Source organism: Cherax quadricarinatus, unplaced genomic scaffold (genome assembly GCF_038502225.1).
Source record: "Cherax quadricarinatus isolate ZL_2023a unplaced genomic scaffold, ASM3850222v1 Contig211, whole genome shotgun sequence".
Taxonomy (NCBI): Eukaryota; Metazoa; Arthropoda; class Malacostraca; order Decapoda; family Parastacidae; genus Cherax; species Cherax quadricarinatus.
In genome coordinates this window covers 79540-105000 of record NW_027195237.1, presented here as the reverse complement: position 1 = coordinate 105000, position 25461 = coordinate 79540, and the positions used below count along the sequence as shown (strand labels likewise).

At 43.9% G+C, this 25461-nt stretch overlaps 1 protein-coding gene across 1 annotated transcript in view; it reads right to left on the bottom strand.

The window, feature by feature from the left end:
* LOC138851260 (U-scoloptoxin(11)-Sm6a-like) overlaps positions 1–25461 on the bottom strand; it is a 105639-nt gene that overhangs the window by 5245 nt on the left and 74933 nt on the right. Inside the window, exons 2-3 of the mRNA XM_070080189.1 lie at positions 19735–19911; positions 5801–6016 (exon numbers count right to left, since the gene is read on the bottom strand). Of these exons, the coding sequence (XP_069936290.1) occupies positions 5801–6016; positions 19735–19911 (393 nt within the window). The remainder of the gene's footprint in view (positions 1–5800; positions 6017–19734; positions 19912–25461) is intronic.

Genomic DNA, 25461 nt, shown 5'->3' with positions numbered 1-25461 from the left:
ACCATGTCACTTGTGACCCTAATAGTGCACAGTTTATTATCGTCCTGTTCTACATAATTTATCATTACTGGAATATCACTGGTATCCTCCTGTGTAAAAACTGAGAGGAAGTATGTGTTAAAAATTCTACACATTTCCTTATCACTGTCAGTGAGCTGACCCGAGGAACTTTTGAGTGGGCCTATCTTGTCCCTGATCTTACTTCTGTATACCTGAAAGAATCCTTTTGGGTTAGTCTTCGATTCTCTTGCAACTTTAACCTCATAATCTCTTTTTGCTTTTCTAATTCCCTTTTTTATTTCTCTCTTTAACTGAATATATCGATTTCTTAATTGCCCCTCTCCTCTTTTGATTTGCCTATATATGCCTCTCTTTTGACCAATCATATATTTTAATCTATTGTTCATCCATTTAGGATCATTTTTGTTTGATCTGATTTCCCTATTTGGAACATAATTTGACTGAGCAGCTAGAACTATGCCCTGGAAAGCATCATATCGGCAACCATCACCACCTACCTGACCCCTAGTCAGGTCATTCCAGTTCAGCCCACCTAAGTAATTTTTCAGTCCTATGAAATCAGCCAAGCGAAAGTCAGGGACGGAGACTTGATTGCCATTATTAGGGGAATTCCATGATATGTTAAAACTGAGTGATTTGTGATCACTCTCCCCAAGCTCATCATTAACCTCAAGATTATTAATTAGTGTTTCCCTACTGGCAAGAACCAAGTCAAGGAGGTTATTTCCCCTAGTTGGCTCTGTCACAAACTGTTTTAAAAAACAATCCTGGATCGTATCAAGAAAGTCACCCGACTCTAAATTTCCTGTCAAATTGCTCCAGTCAATCTGTCTATAGTTGAAATCTCCCATTAGCACAACATTTTCGTATGTAGATGCCTTACGAATTTCGTCCCATAGAAGTTTACTGCACTCCCTATCAAGATTTGGGGCCCTGTAAATCACACCCAAAATTAGTTTTTCTCGGCCCTCGAGAAGCTGTAACCAAACAGATTCAGTGGCTGACGCTTCTAATTTAATATCTTGTCTAACACAACAATTTAAATTGTCTCTGACATACATCGCTACTCCACCACTTTTCCTGTTGACCCTGTCAGTGTGGAATAATTTATAGCCTTGTATGTGACATTCAGAGGGCATCTCTCTATCTTTCAGATTGAGCCAGGTCTCTGTTATAGCAATAATATCTATGTTTCCTGCACTTGCAATTAATCTTAGCTCATCTATCTTATTTCTAACACTCCTGCTATTAGTATAGTAAACCTTAAGGGAGCTAGTCCCTTGCTGCCCTCTGCTGTCCCCCTTTGTTTTCTGACCTGTTCTATTGTCTTTATTTATAACTTCATGCTGAATGCCTTTTATACATTTACTGTTTCCAACCCTAGTGTTGCAACCTGCTTGTTTCCCACACACACCCATACCTCTATCTTCCATCAGTTTAAAATCATAGGCATTTCACCAATGGCCTTCTCAATCGAGTCTGCAAGTGCTACCACCCCTGCCCCAGAGAGATGAACCCCATCCCTTGCATACATATCATGTTTGCCATAAAAGTTGTTCCAGTTGTCAATGAATGGGATTGCAAGTTCCTTGCAGTATCTGCCTAGCCAGCAATTTACACCAATTGCCCTAGACAACCATTCATTTCCTACTCCCCTTCTAGGCAAGATGCTACATATGATTGGGATCCCTCCCTTAGACTTAATGAAATCTATAGCTGACCTGTACTTATCTAGCAGCTCTTCTCTCCTACCCTTCCCAATATCATTTCCACCAGCACTGAGACAGATAATGGGCTTGTTCCCATTACCTGACATGATATTATCCAGTCTGTTGACAATGTCCCCAACACCAGCTCCAGGGAAGCACACTCTATCTCTCATCTTCTTATTCCTATTACAAAAAGCACGGTCAACATATCTTACCTGAGAGTCACCAACCACAAGAATGCGCTTACCTTCATTAGCAGGGGCAGTAGTACCCTTACCTTCACTGGCCACTGAAGTACATTCATCCTGGAGAACAGAGAAGCGATTTCCTACCTTCAGATCTTCACTCTTAACTTTCCTTACTCTGATGCGCCTCCCATTACTGTGAACAACTCGCCACTTGTAGCAGGTGCTGGGCTGCACCTCACTGCTGGTACCCGTTGCTACCTCCCCACCTACAGCCTCCTCACAGTGAGAGACAGACTGCACCTCACTGCTAGAAGCCTCATTCCCCACATCTCCAACCACCTCACACTCTCTCCCAGGCCCATTGAGGTGGACCTTCAGCCTCCTAATCTCCTCCTGGAGAAGCAAGACCTCCTCCTTCAACTCTCCAAACTCAGTTTTTAAAACACTGCAGAAGCAAGCCATGCTTTGTAACCGTCCACGCTAATCCCCAAAGCACACACACACACACACACACACACACACATACACACATTAATTATTCTTACCATTTATCTCACGTAATGTTTTTTCCAAATATTGATGACAGTAAAGAACAAACACAGACTTGTCATTGTTATCCTGGAGTTTAATTTCAACTCCTCACATGTCAACATTGTTACTCACATGTCAACATTGTTACTCACATGTCAACATTGTTACTCACATGTCAACATTGTTACTCACATGTCAACATTGTTAGTCACATGTCAACATTGTTACTCACATGTCAACATTGTTACTCACATGTCAACATTGTTAATCACATGTCAACATTGTTACTCAAATGTCAACATTGTTACTCACATGTCAACATTGTTACTCACATGTCAACATTGTTACTCACATGTCAACATTGTTACTCACATGTCAACATTGTTACTCACATGTCAACATTGTTACTCACATGTCAACATTGTTACTCACATGTCAACATTGTTACTCACATGTCAACATTGTTACTCACATGCCAACATTGTTACTCACATGTCAACATTGTTTCTCACATGTCAACATTGTTACTCACATGTCAACATTGTTACTCACAATTAAACATTGTTACTCACAATTAAACATTGTTACTCACAATTAAACATTGTTACTCACAATTAAACATTGTTACTCACAAGCAAACATTGTTACTCACATGTCAACATTGTTACTCACATGTCAACATTGTTACTCACATGTCAACATTGTTACTTAACACGTGTGCTTCAGTAACACCAGTCAGCTACACTAACCTTCCATTGGTCACATCTTCACATTACAAGGCCACATTCAACATTTAGTAGAGTCACTAGATATTGTGGTCCGAAATTCAAAGTATTTTGGTGGGCAGCGTAACGGGCCAGAAAAATTAACCATTGAACATTGTAGTTCTTTGACAAAATCGCCTCGACACTCGATAAGCTCTTAAAAAACAGTAATAGAAACTAAAATAAGGTAAGAGGTAAGCCCAAGTAGGTTATTAAGTTCGAGACGCGGCGGAGGCTCGATCCTACGTCTACTGAGCGCCAGGCGGACGCGCTTAATATTTCTACTCACCTTATATAAGTACCTTCTAGAAAAAGCAGATAAAATTACAGAAGTTGTCGGGTGCTAGTCGTAACATGTCAAGTAGAGCATGTCTGTCTTATCTAGAGCATGTCTGTCTTATCTAGAGCATGTCTGTCTTATCTAGAGCATGTCTGTCTTATCTAGAGCATGTCTGTCTTATCTAGAGCATGTCTGTCTTATCTAGAGCATGTCTGTCTTATCTAGAGCATGTCTGTCTTATCTAGAGCATGTCTGTCTTATCTAGAGCATGTCTGTCTTATCTAGAGCATGTCTGTCTTATCTAGAGCATGTCTGTCTTATCTAGAGCATGTCTGTCTTATCTAGAGCATGTCTGTCTTACCTAGAGCATGTCTGTCTTACCTAGAGCATGTCTATCGCACCTAGAGAATGTCTGTCTTACCTAGAGTATGTGTGGGTCGCATCCTGGGGGACAAGATTAAGGACCACAATAGAAATAAGTTAGACAGTCCTCGATGACGCACTGACTTTCTTGGGTTATCCTGGGTGGCTAACCCTCCGGGGTTAAAAATCCGAACGAAATCTTATCTTATCTTATCTTTCTTACTTAGAGCAAGTCTGGCTTACCCAGAGCATGTCTCTCTTACCTAGAGTATGGCTGTATTACTTAGAGCATGTCTGTGTTACCTAGAGCATGTCTGTCTTATCTAGAGCATGTCTATATTACCTAGAGCATGTCTGTCTTACCTAGAGCATGTCTATCTTACCTTGAGCTTGTCTATCTTACCTAGAGCTTGTCTGTCTTATCTAGAACATGTCTGTCTTATCTACAGCATGTCTATATTACCTAGAGCATGTCTATCTTACCTAGAGCATGTTTATCTTACCTAGAGTATGGCTGTATTACTTAGAGCATGTCTGTCTTACCTAGAGCATGTCTATCTTACCTACAACATGTCTATCTTACCTAGAGCATGTCTATCTTACCTACAGTATGTCTATCTTACCTAGAGCATGTCTATCTTACCTACAGCATGTCTATCTTACCTACAGCATGTCTATCTTACCTACAGCATGTCCATCTTACCTAGAGCATGTCTATCTTACCTACAGCATGTCTATCTTACCTACAGCATGTCTATCTTACCTAGAGCATGTCTATCTTACCTACAGCATGTCTATCTTACCTACAGCATGTCTTTCTTACCTACAGCATGTCTATCTTACCTACAGCATGTTTATCTTACCTAGAGCATGTCTATCTTACCTACAGCATGTCTATCTTACCTGGAGCATGTCTATCTTACCTAGAAAATGTCTATCTTACCTAGAGCATGTCTATCTTACCTAGAGCATGTTAGCTTACCTAGAGTATGGCTGTATTACTTAGAGCATGTCCATCTTACCTAGAGCATGTCTATCTTACCTAGAGCATGTCTATCTTACCTAGAGCATGTCTATCTTACCTACAGCATGTCTGTCTTACCTACAGCATGTCTATCTTACCTACAGTATGTCTATCTTACCTAGAGCATGTCTATCTTACCTAGAGCATGTCTATCTTACCTAGAGCATGTCTATCTTACCTACAGCATGTCTATCTTACCTAGAGCATGTCTATCTTACCTACAGTATGTCTATCTTACCTAGAGCATGTCTATCTTACCTAGAGCATGTCTATCTTACCTAGAGCATGTCTATCTTACCTACAGCATGTCTATTTTACCTACAGCATGTCTATCTTACCTAGAGCATGTCTATCTTACCTAGAGCATGTCTATCTTACCTAGAGCATGTCTATCTTACCTACAGTATGTCTATCTTACCTAGAGCATGTCTATCTTACCTAGAGCATGTCTATCTTACCTAGAGCATGTCTATCTTACCTACAGCATGTCTATTTTACCTGGAGCATGTCTATCTTACCTAGAGCATGTCTATCTTACCTAGAGCATGTCTATCTTACCTAGAGCATGTCTATCTTACCTAGAGCATGTCTATCTTACCTAGAGCATGTCTATCTTACCTACAGCATGTCTATCTTACCTGGAGCATGTCTCACTATTACATTATTACTAACGCAACTTCTGAATTAACAACTTCGTTCACTTGTACTTGAAGATCTTGATTCAAGTTCTGTAATAATCTTACGACTAAGTTAATAATTCTTTCGTAAAGAACTCTGGTAAAGAGTGAATTATCGGAAGCGATTATTTGTTTATTGTTGTTGTTATTTGATATGATCTTGTCTGCCTGTTTTCCATCCTGCTTTTCTACTTACCTGTTTCCTGCTGCCTTGCCACTGCTGAAGGTGCCACACTGACTCACCCTGGAGCAGGAGTGGAGGGTAGCCAGGAGCAGCTCTCCGTCCACTACGTCTTCCACTACGTCAGCACGCACATGAGCGAGGGGCGGCGGGCAGAAGCAATGCAGGAGATGTTGCTGGCCGGCCATGCTGAACGTAGCCTTGTTGAATATGAATGCAGCTGAGTAGGCTGTCTCGTCCCGGCCACACACGTGCAAAGGTGGCGGCGACCTGCAGAACTGTACACGAAAGTGGTGGTGAGTGGTAGGTGGTGGTGAGTGGCAGGTGGTGGTGAGAGGCAGGTGGTGGTGAGTGGTAGGTGGTGGTGAGAGGCAGGTGGTGGTGAGAGGCAGGTGGTGGTGAGTGGTAGGTGGTGGTGAGAGGCAGGTGGTTGTGAGTAGTAGGTGGTGGTGAGAGGCAGGTGGTGGTGAGTGGTAGGTGGTGGTGAGAGGCAGGTGGTGGTGAGAGGCAGGTGGTGGTGAGAGGCAGGTGGTGGTGAGAGGCAGGTGGTGGTGAGTGGTAGGTGATGGTGAGAGGCAGGTGGTGGTGAGAGGCAGGTGGTGGTGAGTGGTAGGTGGTGGTGAGAGGCAGGTGGTGGTGAGAGGCAGGTGGTGGTGAGAGGCAGGTGGTGGTGAGAGGCAGGTAAGGATGAAGGTAGGAACTGAGAGGTGATAAGAGAGAGAGATGTATCGGTTGAGCAGTGAAGATGAATCATTGACGGGAAGCAAAGATTTGGATGTTACAATAGTTTTAGTGACGTCAATGACGTGTAAATACAATGTTTACTTGGATTCTTAGTGTATAATTCATTATAATTAATAACATTATTATTATAATTATTAACAGTAGTAGTACAGGTGGTGGCAGTAGTAGTGGCAACAGTAGTGCCAGTAACAGTAGTGCCAGTAACAGTAAAAGTGGTAAGAGTAAAAGTTGTAGGAGAGGTAGTACTTGTAGTATCAGTAATATATCAGTGCCAGATATATTACTGTAGTTAGGAAAGTACAGTCTTGTATCAGGCAGTGACCTCGTTGCGGTAGAGATCCTCGTTCTCTAAGACCAGCAACACACTTCCAGCGGACTTCCAGGACGACTCCTGAAGCAGCGGGGAAAAAAGAAAGCACCTTCATGATGACCAGGACCTTCATCACGATCACCAGTAAGACCTTCATCTAGATCTCCAGTAAGACCTTCATCTAGATCTCCAGTAAGACCTTCATCAAGATCTCCAGTAAGACCTTCATCACGATCTCCAGTAAGACCTTCATCTAGATCTCCAGTAAGACCTTCATCAAGATCTCCAGTAAGACCTTCATCAAGATCACCATTAAGACCTTCATCTAGATCTCCAGTAAGACCTTCATCAAGATCACCAGTAAGACCTTCATCAAGATCTCCAGTAAGACCTTCATCAAGATCTCCAGTAAGACCTTCATCAAGATCTCCAGTAAGACCTTCATCAAGATCACCAGTAAGACCTTCATCAAGATCACCAGTAAGACCTTCATCTAGATCACCAGTAAGACCTTCATCTAGATCTCCAGTAAGACCTTCATCTAGATCTCCAGTAAGACCTTCATCTAGATCACCAGTAAGACCTTCATCTAGATCACCAGTAAGACCTTCATCTAGATCTCCAGTAAGACCTTCATCTAGATCACCAGTAAGACCTTCATCAAGATCTCCAGTAAGACCTTCATCACGATCTCCAGTAAGACCTTCATCTAGATCTCCAGTAAGACCTTCATCAAGATCTCCAGTAAGACCTTCATCACGATCTCCAGTAAGACCTTCATCTAGATCTCCAGTAAGACCTTCATCTAGATCTCCAGTAAGACCTTCATCAAGATCTCCAGTAAGACCTTCATCACGATCTCCAGTAAGACCTTCATCTAGATCTCCAGTAAGACCTTCATCAAGATCTCCAGTAAGACCTTCATCACGATCTCCAGTAAGACCTTCATCTAGATCTCCAGTAAGACCTTCATCTAGATCTCCAGTAAGACCTTCATCAAGATCTCCAGTAAGACCTTCATCAAGATCACCAGTAAGACCTTCATCTAGATCACCAGTAAGACCTTCATCTAGATCACCAGTAAGACCTTCATCTAGATCACCAGTAAGACCTTCATCTAGATCACCAGTAACGCGAATGCGGGGGAGGGTTAAGAGGCAGGAGGAGCGAGGAGGGAGAGGTATGGGGAGGGGAGAGAAGAGAGGAGGAGGGTTTCAAGTGAAAGGGTAAAGAGAGGGAGGAAGGGGCTACTTGAAGGGAGGTGGAAATATATAGTAAGAGAAAAGAGGGAAGGGATATGTAGTGTGTTGGGAGGTACGCTGTAAGGTACTGCAGGTGGTACACTGTAAGGTACTGCAGGTGGTACACTGTAAGGTACTGCAGCTGGTACACTGTAAGGTACTGCAGCTGGTACACTGTAAGGTACTGCAGGTGGTACGCTGTAAGGTACTGCAGCTGGTACACTGTAAGGTACTGCAGCTGGTACACTGTAAGGTACTGCAGATGGTACACTGTAAGGTACTGCAGCTGGTACACTGTAAGGTACAGCAGGTGGTACACAGTAAGGTACTGCAGGTGGTACACTGTAAGGTACTGCAGCTGGTACACTGTAAGGTACAGCAGGTGGTACACTGTAAGGTACTGCAGGTGGTACACTGTAAGGTACTGCAGGTGGTACACTGTAAGGTACTGCAGGTGGTACACTGTAAGGTACTGCAGGTGGTACACTGTAAGGTACTGCAGCTGGTACACTGTAAGGTACTGCAGGTGGTACACTGTAAGGTACTGCAGGTGGTACACTGTAAGGTACAGAAGGTGGTACACTGTAAGGTACTGCAGGTGGTACACTGTAAGGTACTGCAGCTGGTACACTGTAAGGTACTGCAGGTGGTACACTGTAAGGTACTGCAGCTGGTACACTGTAAGGTACAGCAGGTGGTACACTGTAAGGTACTGCAGGTGGTACACTGTAAGGTACTGCAGCTGGTACACTGTAAGGTACAGCAGGTGGTACACTGTAAGGTACAGCAGGTGGTACACTGTAAGGTACTGCAGGTGGTACGCTGTAAGGTACTGCAGGTGGTACACTGTAAGGTACTGCAGGTGGTACACTGTAAGGTACTGCAGGTGGTACACTGTAAGGTACTGCAGCTGGTACACTGTAAGGTACTGCAGCTGGAACACTGTAAGGTACTGCAGCTGGTACACTGTAAGGTACTGCAGCTGGTACACTGTAAGGTACAGCAGGTGGTACACTGTAAGGTACTGCAGGTGGTACACTGTAAGGTACTGCAGCTGGTACACTGTAAGGTACAGCAGGTGGTACACTGTAAGGTACTGCAGGTGGTACACTGTAAGGTACTGCAGGTGGTACACTGTAAGGTACTGCAGGTGGTACACTGTAAGGTACTGCAGGTGGTACACTGTAAGGTACTGCAGCTGGTACACTGTAAAGTACTGCAGCTGGTACACTGTAAGGTACAGCAGGTGGTACACTGTAAGGTACTGCAGGTGGTACACTGTAAGGTACTGCAGGTGGTACACTGTAAGGTACTGCAGGTGGTACACTGTAAGGTACTGCAGGTGGTACACTGTAAGGTACTGCAGGTGGTACACTGTAAGGTACTGCAGGTGGTACACTGTAAGGTACTGCAGGTGGTACATTGTAAGGTACTGCGGGTGGTACACTGTAAGGTACTGCAGGTGGTACACTGTAAGGTACTGCAGGTGGTACACTGTAAGGTACTGCAGGTGGTACACTGTAAGGTACTGCAGGTGGTACACTGTAAGGTACTGCAGGTGGTACACTGTAAGGTACTGCAGGTGGTACACTGTAAGGTACTGCAGGTGGTACACTGTAAGGTACTGCAGGTGGTACACTGTAAGGTACTGCAGGTGGTACACTGTAAGGTACTGCAGCTGGTACACTGTAAGGTACTGCAGGTGGTACACTAAGGTACTGCAGGTGGTATACTGTAAGGTACTGCAGGTGGTACACTGTAAGGTACCGCAGTTGATACACTGTAAGGTACTGCAACTGATACACTGTAAGGTACTGCAGGTGGTACACTGTAAGGTACTGCAGCTGGTACACTGTAAGGTACTGCAGCTGGTACACTGTAAGGTACTGCAGCTGGTACACTGTAAGGTACTGCAGCTGATACACTGTAAGGTACTGCAGCTGGTACACTGTAAGGTACTGCAGGTGGTACACTGTAAGGTACTGCAGCTGGTACACTGTAAGGTACTGCAGGTGGTACACTGTAAGGTACTGCAGCTGATACACTGTAAGGTACTGCAGCTGGTACACTGTAAGGTACTGCAGGTGGTACACTGTAAGGTACTGCAGCTGGTACACTGTAAGATACTGCAGCTGGTACACTGTAAGGTACTGCAGCTGATACACTGTAAGGTACTGCAGCTTTTACACTGTAAGGTACTGCAGGTGGTACACTGTAAGGTACCGCAGCTGATACACTGTAAGGTACTGCAGCTGGCACACTGTAAGGTACCGCAGCTGATACACTGTAAGGTACTGCAGCTGGTACACTGTAAGGTACTGCAGGTGGTACACTGTAAGGTACCGCAGCTGATACACTGTAAGGTACCGCAGCTGGTACACTGTAAGGTACTGCAGCTGATACACTGTAAGGTACCGCAGCTGGTACACTGTAAGGTACTGCAGCTGGTACACTGTAAGGTACTGCAGATGGTACACTGTAAGGTACTGCAGCTGGTACACTGTAAGGTACTGCAGATGGTACACTGTAAGGTACTGCAGCTGGTACAATGTAAGGTACTGCAGCTGGTACACTGTAATGTACTGCAGCTGGTACACTGTAAGTTACTGCAGCTGGAACACTGTAAGGTACTGCAGATGATACACTGTAAGGTACTGCAGCTGGTACACTGTAAGGTACTGCAGCTGGTACAATGAAAGGTACTGCAGCTGGTACACTGTAAGGTACTGCATCTGGTACACTGTAAGGTACTGCAGCTGGTACACTGTAAGGTACCACAGCTGGTACACTGTAAGGTACTGCAGCTGGTACACTGTAAGGTACTGCAGCTGGTACACTGTAAGGTACTGCAGCTGGTACACTGTAAGGTACCGCAGCTGGTACACTGTAAGGTACCACAGCTGGTACACTGTAAGGTACTGCAGATGGTACACTGTAAGGTGCTGCAGCTGGTACACTGTAAGGTACCGCAGCTGGTACACTGTAAGGTACCACAGCTGGTACACTGTAAGGTACTGCAGCTGGTACACTGTAAGGTACTGCAGCTGGTACACTGTAAGGTACTGCAGCTGGTACAATGTAAGGTACTGCAGCTGGTACACTGTAAGGTACCGCAGGTGGTACACTGTAAGGTACCACAGCTGGTACACTGTAAGGTACTGCAGCTGGTACACTGTAAGGTACTGCAGCTGGTACAATGTAAGGTACTGCAGCTGGTACACTGTAAGGTACTGCAGGTGGTACACTGTAAGGTACTGCAGCTGGTACACTGTAAGGTACCGCAGCTGGTACACTGTAAGGTACTGCAGCTGGTACATTGTAAGGTACTGCAGCTTGTACACTGTAAGGTACTGCAGCTGGTACAATGTAAGGTACTGCAGCTGGTACACTGTAAGGTACTGCAGCTGGTACACTGTAAGGTACTGCAGGTGGTACACTGTAAGGTACTGCAGGTGGTACACTGTAAGGTACTGCAGCTGGTACACTGTAAGGTACTGCAGCTGGTACACTGTAAGGTACTGCAGGTGGTACACTGTAAGCTACTGCAGGTGGTACACTGTAAGGTACCGCAGGTGGTACACTGTAAGGTACTGCAGGTGGTACACTGTAAGGTACCGCAGGTGGTACACTGTAAGGTACTGCAGGTGGTACACTGTAAGGTACCGCAGGTGGTACACTGTAAGGTACCGCAGGTGGTACACTGTAAGGTACTGCAGCTGGTACACCGTAAGGCGGGGAAAGAGGAAGATTATGAAGGGTATAGTGAGGGAGATGAATGGGCAGAGGAGGGAAAGGTGAGTGAGTGGGAAGGGAGAGGGAGGGAGAGGGAGGGAGAGGGAGGGTGTAACCTCAGTATGGGAAGCCTCTCACTAGCATCCAGGGAGGATATTGCCTCCGTCTAAGTGTCGGGAATCTGTTGACTTTCCAAAAAAAAATAACGTTGGTGGTGGGTGATGATGGTTGTGAAAAGTGGTGGTAGTTGTGGTGGTGGTGGTGGTGGTGGTGGTAGTCGTGGTGGTGGTGGGTGATGATGGTTGGGAGGGGAGGGGTTTTGGTAGTACTGGTAGTTATAGTAGTAGTGGTAGTAGTAATCGTAGTAGTGGTAGTTGTTGTGGTGGCAATAGTCGTGTTAGTTGGTAAGGAGACAGTTATATGGAAGTAATATCAACGATGTTTCGCCCATGCAATGAGCTTTACCAAATCACAAGCATCTGTTTATATCTTGATAAAGTTCTCTGTGGGGGCGAAATATAGTCGTTAAAATTTCCACATACCTGCATTAGTCTCCTCAGGCTGCTGTTTACCCAGCTTAGAATGAAGGCATTAAATAGGAAACGTTTCACTCAGTGAGGTCTTATACAACCGAATACAGAGACAAAATAGAGAATACTTAAGAAGTGAGATGAGTCATGTAGAGTCATGTCTAGTGATGATGAATATATATTTGCAGTACGTGTATCAGTACATTATGTAATGTATTGAAAAAAGTCACTGGATGGCGAAACGTCTACAAGTAAAGATACCCAACTGTTGTACATGTACTCAATTCATCATATTTTTGGTAATGAATAACAATGATAAGCAACACGTCTATTGACAGCAGGTGCTGGATCATGTATCATCTTTTCTTGTAGAGTATAGTGGACTAGAATCATCATGACGAGTACTCCTGAGAGGCTGAAACTACCCAGCTTTTGGGGTTCTATTTAGGAAGCTGCATTAACGCTGCCTCAAAGCAGCTACGTTACTGCAGATCGCCTTCCTTCACGAGCGACTTAGTGGCTCCAGTGCGTGATGCAATTGTTATTCATATTATAGCCATTTCATTCGTTTTTGTGTTCACCAAGGTGCTGGGTCAAGTTTCTGGCTGTCCTGGTCTCTTCTTAAACCAAACACATTACATTGGCCATTCCCATGCACCACCACCACCACCACCTATGGTGGTGGTGGTGATGTGATGGTGATGGTGTGTTGTTGGTGGTGGAGGTGTCAGGACAGCACCACACTAGATGAACATAAAATACATTACATACATCAAAGATAAGAGGAGATAGTAGAGCTGAGACATGACAGTGACCTGGCAATGTATGTAGCGAAGTCTGTTAATGAGAGGCGACACACAGGTAACTGAAACACCTGACTCAGAGATGAGAGAGACAGACACACAGAGAGAGATAAAGAAAGAGAGGAAAGGGACGAAAGAAATTGATCATAATAATAATAATAATAATAATAATAATAATAATAATAATAATAATAATAATAATAATAATAATAATAATAATAATAATAATAATAATAATAAGCAGAAGAAGAAGAAGAAGAAAAAGAAGAACGAAAAGAAGAATTTAAAGAAAGAGAAAACTTCATCTCATTCTGAAATAAAGTAAGAAAGGTGACCACAGGAACAAGTAAGATAATACACTGGTTTGGCTGTTTACTTTTACTTATTAAGTTTGTTTATCTTGTTGGACATAAACACGTACTTCAGAGCGAAACCATATATTATGCAACATTTCGCTCAAGAGTGAACTTTATCAAGTCTGTTTACACTTGATGACACTCAGTCCTGTTCGAAACAATCTTACCTTGAACTGTTGTTGTTATTGTTCAGTCACCATCCTTACCTTGAACTATTCTTATTGTTCAGTCACCATCCTTACCTTGAACTGCTCTTATTGTTCAGTCACCATCCTCACCTTGAACTGTTGTTATTGTTCAGTCACCATCCTTACCTTGAACTGTTCTTATTGTTCAGTCACCATCCTTACCTTGAACTATTCTTATTGTTCAGTCACCATCCCTATCTTGAACTATTCTTATTGTTCAGTCACCATCCTTACCTTGAACTATTCTTATTGTTCAGTCACCATACCTATCTTGAACTATTCTTATTGTTCAGTCACCATCCTTACCTTGAACTGTTCTTATTGTTCAGTCACCATCCTTACCTTGAACTATTCTTATTGTTCAGTCACCATCCTTACCTTGAACTATTCTTATTGTTCAGTCACCATCCTTACCTTGAACTATTCTTATTGTTCAGTCACCATCCTTACCTTGAACTATTCTTATTGTTCAGTCACCATCCTTACCTTGAACTATTCTTATTGTTCAGTCACCATCCTTACCTTGAACTGTTCTTATTGTTCAGTCACCATCCTTACCTTGAACTATTCTTATTGTTCAGTCACCATCCTTACCTTGAACTATTCTTATTGTTCAGTCACCATCCTTACCTTGAACTATTCTTATTGTTCAGTCACCATCCTTACCTTGAACTATTCTTATTGTTCAGTCACCATCCTTACCTTGAACTATTCTTATTGTTCAGTCACCATCCTTACCTTGAACTATTCTTATTGTTCAGTCACCATCCTTACCTTGAACTATTCTTATTGTTCAGTCACCATCCTTACCTTGAACTGTTCTTATTGTTCAGTCACCATCCTTACCTTGAACTATTCTTATTGTTCAGTCACCATCCTTACCTTGAACTGTTGTTATTGTTCAGTCACCATCCTTACCTTGAACTATTCTTATTGTTCAGTCACCATCCTTACCTTGAACTATTCTTATTGTTCAGTCACCATCCTTACCTTGAACTGTTCTTATTGTTCAGTCACCATCCTTACCTTGAACTATTCTTATTGTTCAGTCACCATCCTTACCTTGAATTATTCTTATTGTTCAGTCACCATCCTTACCTTGAACTGTTCTTATTGTTCAGTCACCATCCTTACCTTGAACTATTCTTATTGTTCAGTCACCATCCTTACCTTGAACTGTTGTTGTTATTGTTCAGTCACCATCCTTACCTTGAACTGTTGTTGTTATTGTTCAGTCACCATCCTTACCTTGAACTATTCTTATTGTTCAGTCACCATCCTTACCTTGAACTGTTGTTATTGTTCAGTCACCATCCTTACCTTGAACTATTCTTATTGTTCAGTCACCATCCTTACCTTGAACTATTCTTATTGTTCAGTCACCATCCTTACCTTGAACTGTTCTTATTGTTCAGTCACCATCCTTACCTTGAACTATTCTTATTGTTCAGTCACCATCCTTACCTTGAACTATTCTTATTGTTCAGTCACCATCCTTACCTTGAACTGTTCTTATTGTTCAGTCACCATCCTTACCTTGAACTATTCTTATTGTTCAGTCACCATCCTTACCTTGAACTGTTCTTATTGTTCAGTCACCATCCTTACCTTGAACTCTTCTTATTGTTCAGTCACCATCCTTACCTTGAACTATTCTTATTGTTCAGTCACCATCCTTACCTTGAACTGTTGTTATTGTTCAGTCACCATCCTTACCTTGAACTATTCTTATTGTTCAGTCACCATCCTTACCTTGAACTATTCTTATTGTTCAGTCACCATCCTTACCTTGAACTATTCTTATTGTTCAGTCACCATCCTTACCTTGAACTGTTCTTATTGTTCAGTCACCATCCTTACCTTGAACTATTCTTATTGTTCAGTCACCATCCTTACCTTGAACTATTCTTATTGTTCAGTCACCATCCTTACCTTGAACTGTTCTTATTGTTCAGTCACCATCCTTACCTTGAACTGTTCTTATTGTTCAGTCACCATCCTTACCTTGAACTATTCTTATTGTTCAGTCACCATCCTTACCTTGAACTGTTGTTATTGTTCAGTCACCATCCTTACCTTGAACTATTCTTATTGTTCAGTCACCATCCTTACCTTGAACTATTCTTATTGTTCATTCACCATCCTTACCTTGAACTATTCTTATTGTTCAGTCACCATCCTTACCTTGAACTGTTGTTATTGTTCAGTCACCATCCTTACCTTGAACTATTCTTATTGTTCAGTCACCATCCTTACCTTGAACTGTTGTTATTGTTCAGTCACCATCCTTACCTTGAACTGTTGTTATTGTTCAGTCACCATCCTTACCTTGAACTATTCTTATTGTTCAGTCACCATCCTTACCTTGAACTATTCTTATTGTTCAGTCACCATCCTTACCTTGAACTATTCTTATTGTTCAGTCACCATCCTTACCTTGAACTGTTCTTATTGTTCAGTCACCATCCTTACCTTGAACTATTCTTATTGTTCAGTCACCATCCTTACCTTGAACTGTTGTTATTGTTCAGTCACCATCCTTACCTTGAACTATTCTTATTGTTCAGTCACCATCCTTACCTTGAACTATTCTTATTGTTCAGTCACCATCCTTACCTTGAACTGTTCTTATTGTTCAGTCACCATCCTTACCTTGAACTATTCTTATTGTTCAGTCACCATCCTTACCTTGAACTATTCTTATTGTTCAGTCACCATCCTTACCTTGAACTGTTCTTATTGTTCAGTATCCATCCTTACCTTGAACTATTCTTATTGTTCAGTCACCATCCTTACCTTGAACTGTTGTTGTTATTGTTCAGTCACCATCCTTACCTTGAACTATTCTTATTGTTCAGTCACCATCCTTACCTTGAACTATTCTTATTGTTCAGTCACCATCCTTACCTTGAACTGTTGTTATTGTTCAGTCACCATCCTTACCTTGAACTATTCTTATTGTTCAGTCACCATCCTTACCTTGAACTATTCTTATTGTTCAGTCACCATCCTTACTTTGAACTGTTCTTATTGTTCAGTCACCATCCTTACCTTGAACTATTCTTATTGTTCAGTCACCATCCTTACCTTGAACTATTCTTATTGTTCAGTCACCATCCTTACCTTGAACTGTTCTTATTGTTCAGTCACCATCCTTACCTTGAACTGTTCTTATTGTTCAGTCACCATCCTCACCTTGAACTGTTCTTATTGTTCAGTCACCATCCTTACCTTGAACTGTTCTTATTGTTCAGTCACCATCCTCACCTTGAACTGTTCTTATTGTTCAGTCACCATCCTTACCTTGAACTGTTCTTATTGTTCAGTCACCATCCTTACCTTGAACTGTTGTTATTGTTCAGTCACCATCCTTACCTTGAACTGTTCTTATTGTTCAGTCACCATCCTTACCTTGAACTGTTCTTATTGTTCAGTTACCATAATTACCTTGAGCTGTTGTTATTGTTCAGTCACCATCCTTACCTTGAACTGTTGTTATTGTTCAGTCACCATCCTTACCTTGAACTGTTGTTATTGTTCAGTCACCATCCTCACCATGAACTGTTCTTATTGTTCAGTCACCATCCTCACCTTGAACTGTTGTTATTGTTCAGTCACCATCCTCACCTTGAACTGTTCTTATTGTTCAGTCACCATCCTTACCTGGAACTGTTGTTATTGTTCAGTCACCATCCTTCCCTTGAACTGTTCTTATTGTTCAGTCACCATCCTCACCTTGAACTGTTCTTATTGTTCAGTCACCCTCCTCACCTGGAACTGTTCTTATTGTTCAGTCACCATCCTTACCTTGAACTGTTCTTATTGTTCAGTCACCATCTTTACCCTGAACTGTTCTTATTGTTCAGTCACCATCCTCATCTTGAACTGCTGTTATTGTTGTCCAGTCACCATCCTCACCTTGAACTGTTGTTATTGTTCAGTCACCATCCTTACCTTGAACTGTTGTTGTTGTTGTTCAGTCACCATCCTCACCTTGAACTATTGTTATTGTTCAGTCACCATCCTTACCTTGAACTGTTCTTATTGTTCAGTCGCCATCCTTACCTTGAACTGTTGTTATTGTTCAGTCACCATCCTTACCTTGAACTGTTCTTATTGTTCAGTCACCATCCTTACTTTGAACTGTTCTTATTGTTCAGTCACCATCCTAACCTTGAACTGATCTTATTGTTCAGTCACCATCCTTACATTGAACTGTTGTTATTGTTCAGTCACCATCCTTACCTTGAACTGTTCTTATTGTTCAGTCACCATCCTTATCTTGAACTGTTGTTGTTGTTCAGTCACCATCCTCCCCTTGAACTGTTGTTATTGTTCAGTCACCATCCTCACCTTGAACTGTTCTTATTGTTCAGTCACCATCCTCACCTTGAACTGTTGTTATTGTTCAGTCACCATCCTCACCTTGAACTGTTCTTATTGTTCAGTCACCATCCTCACCAGTCACCATCCTCACCTTGAACTGGTGGGAGCTCCCAGTCACCATCCTCACCTTGAACTGGTGGGAGCCCCCAGTCACCATCCTCACCTTGAACTGGTGGGAGCCCCCAGTCACCATCCTCACCTTGAACTGGTGGGAGCCCCCAGTCACCATGCTCACCTTGAACTGGTGGGAGCTCCCAGTCACCATCCTCACCTTGAACTGGTGGGAGCCCCCAGTCACCATCCTCACCTTGAACTGTTGGGAGCCCCCAGTCACCGCCCTCACCTTGAACTGGTGGGAGCCCCAGTCACCATCCTCACCTTGAACTGGTGGGAGCCCCCAGTCACCATCCTCACCTTGAACTGGTGGGAGCCCCCAGTCACCATCCTCACCTTGAACTTGTCGGAGCCCCCAGTCACCATCCTCACCTTGAACTGGTGGGAGCCCCCAGTCACCATCCTCACCTTGAACTGGTGGGAGCCCCCAGTCACCATCCTCACCTTGAACTGGTCGGAGCTCCCAGTCACCATCCTCACCTTGAACTGGTCGGAGCTCCCAGTCACCATCCTCACCTTGAACTTGTCGGAGCCCCCAGTCATCAACCTCACCTTGAACTGGTGGGAGCCCCCAGTCACCATCCTGACCTTGAACTGGTGGGAGCTCCCAGTCACCATCCTCACCTTGAACTGGTCGGAGCCCCCAGTCACCATCCTCACCTTGAACTGGTGGGAGCCCCCAGTCACCATCCTGACCTTGAACTGGTGGGAGCTCCCAGTCACCATCCTCACCTTGAACTGGTCGGAGCCCCCAGTCACCATCCTCACCTTGAACTGGTGGGAGCTCCCAGTCACCATCCTCACCTTGAACTGGTGGGAGCTCCCAGTCACCATCCTCACCTTGAGCTGGTCGGAGCTCCCAGTCACCATCCTCACCTTGAACTGGTCGGAGCTCCCAGTCACCATCCTCACCTTGAACTGGTGGGAGCTCCCAGTCACCATCCTCACCTTGAACTGGTGGGAGCTCCCAGTCACCATCCTCACCTTGAAATGGTGGGAGCCCCCAGTCTCCATCCTGACCTTGAACTGGTGGGAGCCCCCAGTCACCATCCTCACCTTGAACTGGTCGGAGCCCCCAATCACCATCCTCACCTTGAATTGGTGGGAGCCCCGAGTCACCATCCTCACCTTGAATTGGTGGGAGCCCCCAGTCACCATCCTCACCTTGAACTGGTGGGAGCCCCCAGTCACCATCCTCACCTTGAACTGGTTGGAGCCCCCAGTCACCATCCTCACCTTGAACTTGTCGGAGCCCCCAGTCACCATCCTCACCAGTCACCATCCTCATCAGTCACCATCCTCACCTTGAACTGGTCGGAGCTCCCAGTCACCATCCTCACCTTGAACTGGTCGGAGCTCCCAGTCACCATCCTCACCTTGAACTGGTCGGAGCTCCCAGTCACCATCCTCACCTTGAACTGGTCGGAGCCCCCAGTCACCATCCTCACCTTGAACTGGTCGGAGCCCCCAGTCACCATCCTCACCTTGAACTGGTCGGAGCCCCCAGTCACCATGCTCACCTTGAACTGGTCGGAGCCCCCAGTCACCATCCTTACCTTGAACTGGTCGGAGCCCCCAGTCACCATGCTCACCTTGAACTGGTCGGAGCCCATGGTGATAGAGTGTCCGTCCTGTGGATCCCAGTGCATGTCGCAGGAGCCGTCTGTTCTGGCGCAGCGGCAAAACTGTTGAGTGCTGACGCCATAGGCGTTCACCTGAAGGTAGCCGCACGCAGAGCCACTGCGGCACAGCGGCAGGTCAGCCTCCTCCTGCGGGTGCGGCAACAACAACACTGTCAGATACTACACCAACAAACTAGGTAGCTACAACTTCTTGAAAGACCGTCTGCTTCTTTCTCAAAACTGTCGAGATGCGCCGAGAATATATTTTGTCCTGTTTAAATGAGCTATATTGTTAATTATTATTATTATTATTATTATTATTATTATTATTTCATTTATTTCAAATGATGAACCTGAATTAGTTATTCAACACAAGGAACAGTGGAGGCTCGAGTCTCCGTCCTCTTGGTGTGAGGAAGAAATATAAACATTAGCTGACAGTACTCAAGCAGTCAGCATTTTTGCAGTCTTTAAATAAAGGTGTAGTTTGTACATAGTGTCTGTCTTATCGTAAATACCAACAATAATATAAAGGAAGATCAGGTAGAATCACTTCTGACGTGAGGAAGTTAGGCTATTATATAATCCAAGGTGGATAAGAATGTAACTTTTGTTGAGTCTGGGGTAGACGCAGACGAAGTGTTAATCGAAACACTTCGTGTGTGTTAAGGCATGTGCAACAGTTAGGTGTCTTTATTGCGAAACGTTTCGCCTTCACAGTAGGCTTCCTCAGTCGAGTACAGAAGAGTGAGCAGAAATAGTAGAGATGTGAAGACGATGTAATGGTGTATCACCCTTGAAGGCGTAGTTTTGAGGTGGTCAGTCCCTCACCCTGGAGAAGAGTTATGCTCCATAGTCAACGATGAACTGATGACATCGTCTTCACATCTCTACTGCTTCTGCTTACTCTTCTGTACTCGACTGAAGAAGCCTACTGTGTAGGCGAAACGTTTCGCAATAAAGACACCTAACTGTTGCACATGTGTCGCATCAACCTTTCAGTGTATGTTTGCGACAGCAGAGGAATTAAGTGAACTGGGTTTAACTAGACAAGATGTTACCATTTTTTTCCTGTAAAGTTCTTGATGGCTAAGAACCTGTCTCCTGCTGTTTACATTATTTCTAAATTACATATAGACATCTGAACTTCACTGAACGACTGAATTGTTTAAATAGTTTTGATGTTCCATCAATTTTTATCGATGTTCCCAACGAAGACACAATTAACATTATTAGACGTACTTCGTAAATCTTGAAACTAGATGAATCAGAACTTGTAAATAAATCTTACTTATTTATTTTTTAAGACAAAGTTATCTTACTACGGTTGGAAACAGTCTAATGTCAGACCAGTTCAATATTCTTATGGGATACTGAGGTAGAACTGTCATCACGGACATAACTTTCTGATCCAGTTTGGTTGAGAACCTCAAGTGATAATATCTCGTGTGGAAAAAGACATTAATACAGTGTATATGTTGCGTTAATGTAACAGTGTATATAGTTTACATGTTACAATGAACAAGGTAATGTAGTCTAACCATACATTTCCTTCACGCAGCCTCTAAAACGCAGGAGGAAAAATGGAAAATTATTGCAATGGACAAAATAATCTATGTTGCAAAGGAACAACAGCAATAAGATAAAAAAAAATACCGTCAACTCAATGGTTCTTAAAACCGATAAGTGGATAACTGAGACACTTGTGGCTAAACTTGCGCATCTTCCTTGTGGAACCGCTTCGATAAGTGATGAGGAACGTAAGAATGGAGGAGCACTGCATCAGGCCTAATGGTCCGTTCAAGGCAGGTTCTTCTCAAACCAAAAACCCACTAACAAAAATAGTTTTCCAACCCACTTTCAATGCTACCCAAACAATAAGGTTTAATAACCTTGTTACTTGCTGCTGGTTGGCGAAAAATTTCTGCAGAGATTGTCCAAGTGTTGCAGGAGTGTGTCGTGAACATTATCCTCATGGGACAATGGTACTACAGGGTTCCTACATGTAAATAACTACACACACATACACACACAAGTATTTGTTCAGTCACAGAGTTGTCAGGAAGTGGAATAGTCTGGCAAGTGAGATAGTGGAAGCATGAACCATACATAGCTTTAAGGCGAGGTATGATAAAGCTCATGGAGCAGGGAGAGAGAGGACCTAGTAGCGATCAGTGAAGCGTGGGGACCAGGAGCTAAGTCTCGACCCCTGCAACCACAAATAGGTGAGTACAAATAGGTGAGTACACACACACACACAAATAGAAACGGTGCAGGAAATGTTCCTGCAGGAGAAACCATGGCTAAAGGAATCATCAACATACTGGAGGATGTTCCTAGACTGCGACAGAATGAAAACAGAATGACATCAGCTGAGAGAGAGGACACAGAGACGAAAGGTGCTAGAAAGAGAAATAAAGCTAGAGTCAGTAGAGTCCAACCAGAGTCAAATGGAGCAACAAGCTCAAACAATCACAGAACCACCCTCACAACCCCACAGCTAAATATATTATCCCAATTCAAACCACACTCCACACTCACAGCCTCCACCCCACACTATGCAGTAGAATCCCATGGCACCCTGCCAGGTCCCCTACTCCCCCACCCCCACAGACCCCTAGAATACTGTGTTGGAGAGGAAACTGAAGGTATGGTACACCAACACTGATGGAATAACGAATAAGTGGGAGGAGTGGAGTAAAATAATCACAGAGGCATCACCAGACATCATAGATCTCAGAGACACCAAGCTCACAGGAATGATAATAGATGCCATCTTTCCAACTGGATATTAAGTTGATAAATTAGACACATGTGCAACTCTTGGGTATCTTTATTGAGGAAACGTTTCGCCACACAGTGGCTTCATCAGTCCATACGTACGAGAAACTTGAAGAACAGGAGGAGAATGAGGTAATCAGTCCTTGAGTCGATGTGGTCAGTCCATCAATCTTGAGTAGAATACGGCATGTGAGCGGAGAAGCAGCTTATAAACCGTATGGCAGGAGAGGTGCAGCAGTCATAGGTGGTGTCACATTTGTTCAATGTGGAAGTAGGTCGTGCCCAAGAATTAGGCAAGCGAAGAATTCCTAAGTATTAAGATCCCAAGAAGTTGCAGTGTCTGACAGGTTTGTAGATGAATGGTTCAGAGAACCGACATGTTGATATTAAGTCCCGAGGAAAGACAGAGGTAACAGAGGGGGTGGAGGACTGGCACTGCTCATCAAAAACCAATGGGATTTTGAGGAGTTGGAGAGAGGAGACAGAGGAGAAGCAAGGTACTACATAATAGGAGCACTTCAGACTGGAGGGCCCAAGATAGTGATTGCAGTGATGTATAACCCACCATAGAATAGCAGGAGGCCAAGATAAGAATATGATGAGAGTAACAGAGAGGTGGTTGACACACTGGCTGAAATGACCAGAAGGGCCCATATGGGCAGGGCAAAGCTACTGGTTGTGGGTGATTTCTGTCACAAAGAAATTGACTGGGAAAACCTGGAGTCACATGGGGGCCCAGAAATGTGGAGGGCTAAGATGATGTAGGGGGTACTGGAAAACCTCGTGCATCAACAAGTAAGGGACACTTCCAGAGAGAGAGGAGAGGACGAACTAGCAAGACTGGACCTAGTAATCACCTTGAATAGTGCAGATATTGAGGACATCGCATATGAAAGATCCCTTGCGGCCAGTGACCACGTGATTCTGAGCTTCGAATACATAGTACAGTTACAAGTGGAGAGGGGAGCAGGAAGGGCAGGACGAATGAAACCAAACTAGCAGGGAAGTCAGTAAATGAGATGATGGAATATGTGACAACAATATGCAAGGAAGCTGAGGAGAGATTTGTACCCAAGGGTAACAGAAATAATGAGAAGGCCAGGACGAGCCCATGGTTCACCCAACTGTGTAGAGAGGCGAAAGCCAAGTACGATAAAGAATGGAAGAAGTATAGAGGGCAAATGAGCTAGGAGAATAAAGAGAGTAGTCGAAGAGCCAGAAATGAATATGCACAGGTAAGGGGCGAGGCCCAACGGCGTTACGAAAATGACACAGCACCGAAAGCCAAGTCCAACCCGACGCTGTTGTACAGTCACATCAGGAGGAAAACAACAGTCAAAGACCAGGTACTCAGGCTGAGGAAGGAAGGAGGGGAGATCCCAAGAAACGACCTAGAAGTATATGAAGAGCTCAACTTGAGATTTAAAGAAGTATTCACAATGGAGACACAGAGGTCTCCAGAATGACTCAGAGGTAGGGTACACTATGGAGTGCTGAACACGATACATACAACCGAGGAGGAGGTGAAGATATCTCTAAGGCGATGGGGCCGGATAACATCTCTCCATAGGTCCTGAGAGAGGGAGAAGAGGCGCTCTGTGTAGCACTAACAACAATCTTTAACTCATCTATCGAAACAGGGCGACTACCTGAGGTATGGAAGACAGCAAATGTAGTCCCAATTTTTAAAAAGGTGCATTAAATTACAGACCAGTGTCACTGACATGCATAGTATGCAAAGTCACGGAGAAGTTTATCAGAAGAGTGGTGGAGCACCTAGAATGGAATGAGCTTATCAACGACAACCAGCACGGTTTCAGGGAAGGGAAATCCTGTGTCATAAACCTACTGGAGTTCTATGACATGGTGACAGCACTAAGACATGAGAGAGAGGGGTGGGTAGACTGCGCTTTCTTGGACACAGTTCCCAACAAGATATTAATGCAGAAGCTAGAGGACCAGGCATGTATAACAGGGAAGACACTGCGATGGATCAGAGAATACTTGACAGGAAGACAACAGCGAGTCATCGTACGGGACTAGGTGTCAGACTGAGCGCCTGTGACGAGCAGGGTTCCGCAAGTGATGTGAAGTTAATGAGGAGAATTCAGTCGGAAGAGGATCAGGCAGGACTACAAAGAGATCTGGACAGGCAGCAAGCCTGGTTCAGCAACTGGCTCCTAGAAAAGAAGATCGCAGAGAAAGTGCAGTCTAGGGGAGCCAAAAACTGCAAACCTCGCTGAAGAAAAAGGATCTTGGGGTGAGCATAATACCGAGCACATCTGGGGAATACATAAACCAAATAACTGCTGCAGCATATGGGCAAATAGCAAACCTTAGAATAGCATTCCGAAACCTCAGTAAGGACTCTGTAAACAGTGTACGTCAGGCCCATACTGGAGTATGCAGCACTAGTTTGGAACCCACACCTGGTTAAGCACGTCAAGAAACAAGACTAGTCCCGGAGGTAAGGGGTATGTCCTACTAGGAAAGGTTAAGGGAATTCGACCTGATGACACTGGAACACAGGAGAGAGAAGGAAGAAACATAATAATGACATATAATATACTGAGAAGAATTGACAAGGTAGACAGAGACAGGATGTTCCAGAGATGGGACACAGCAACAAGGGATCACAATTGGAAGTAGAAGACTCAAATGAGTCAAAGGGATAGGAAATATTCTTTCATTGGAGAGTGCTATAGAGGAGGCAGGATCCATACATAACTTTAAGAAGAGGTATGGAAAAACTGACGGAGCAAGGAGAGAGTGGACCTAGTAGCGACCAGTGAAGATTCGGGACCAGGAGCTATGAATCGACCCTTGCAACCACAATTAGGTGAGTACAATTAGGTGCACACACACACACACACACGTGACAGAGCGACTTTAAAGTTGATTTACTGTCCATTATAA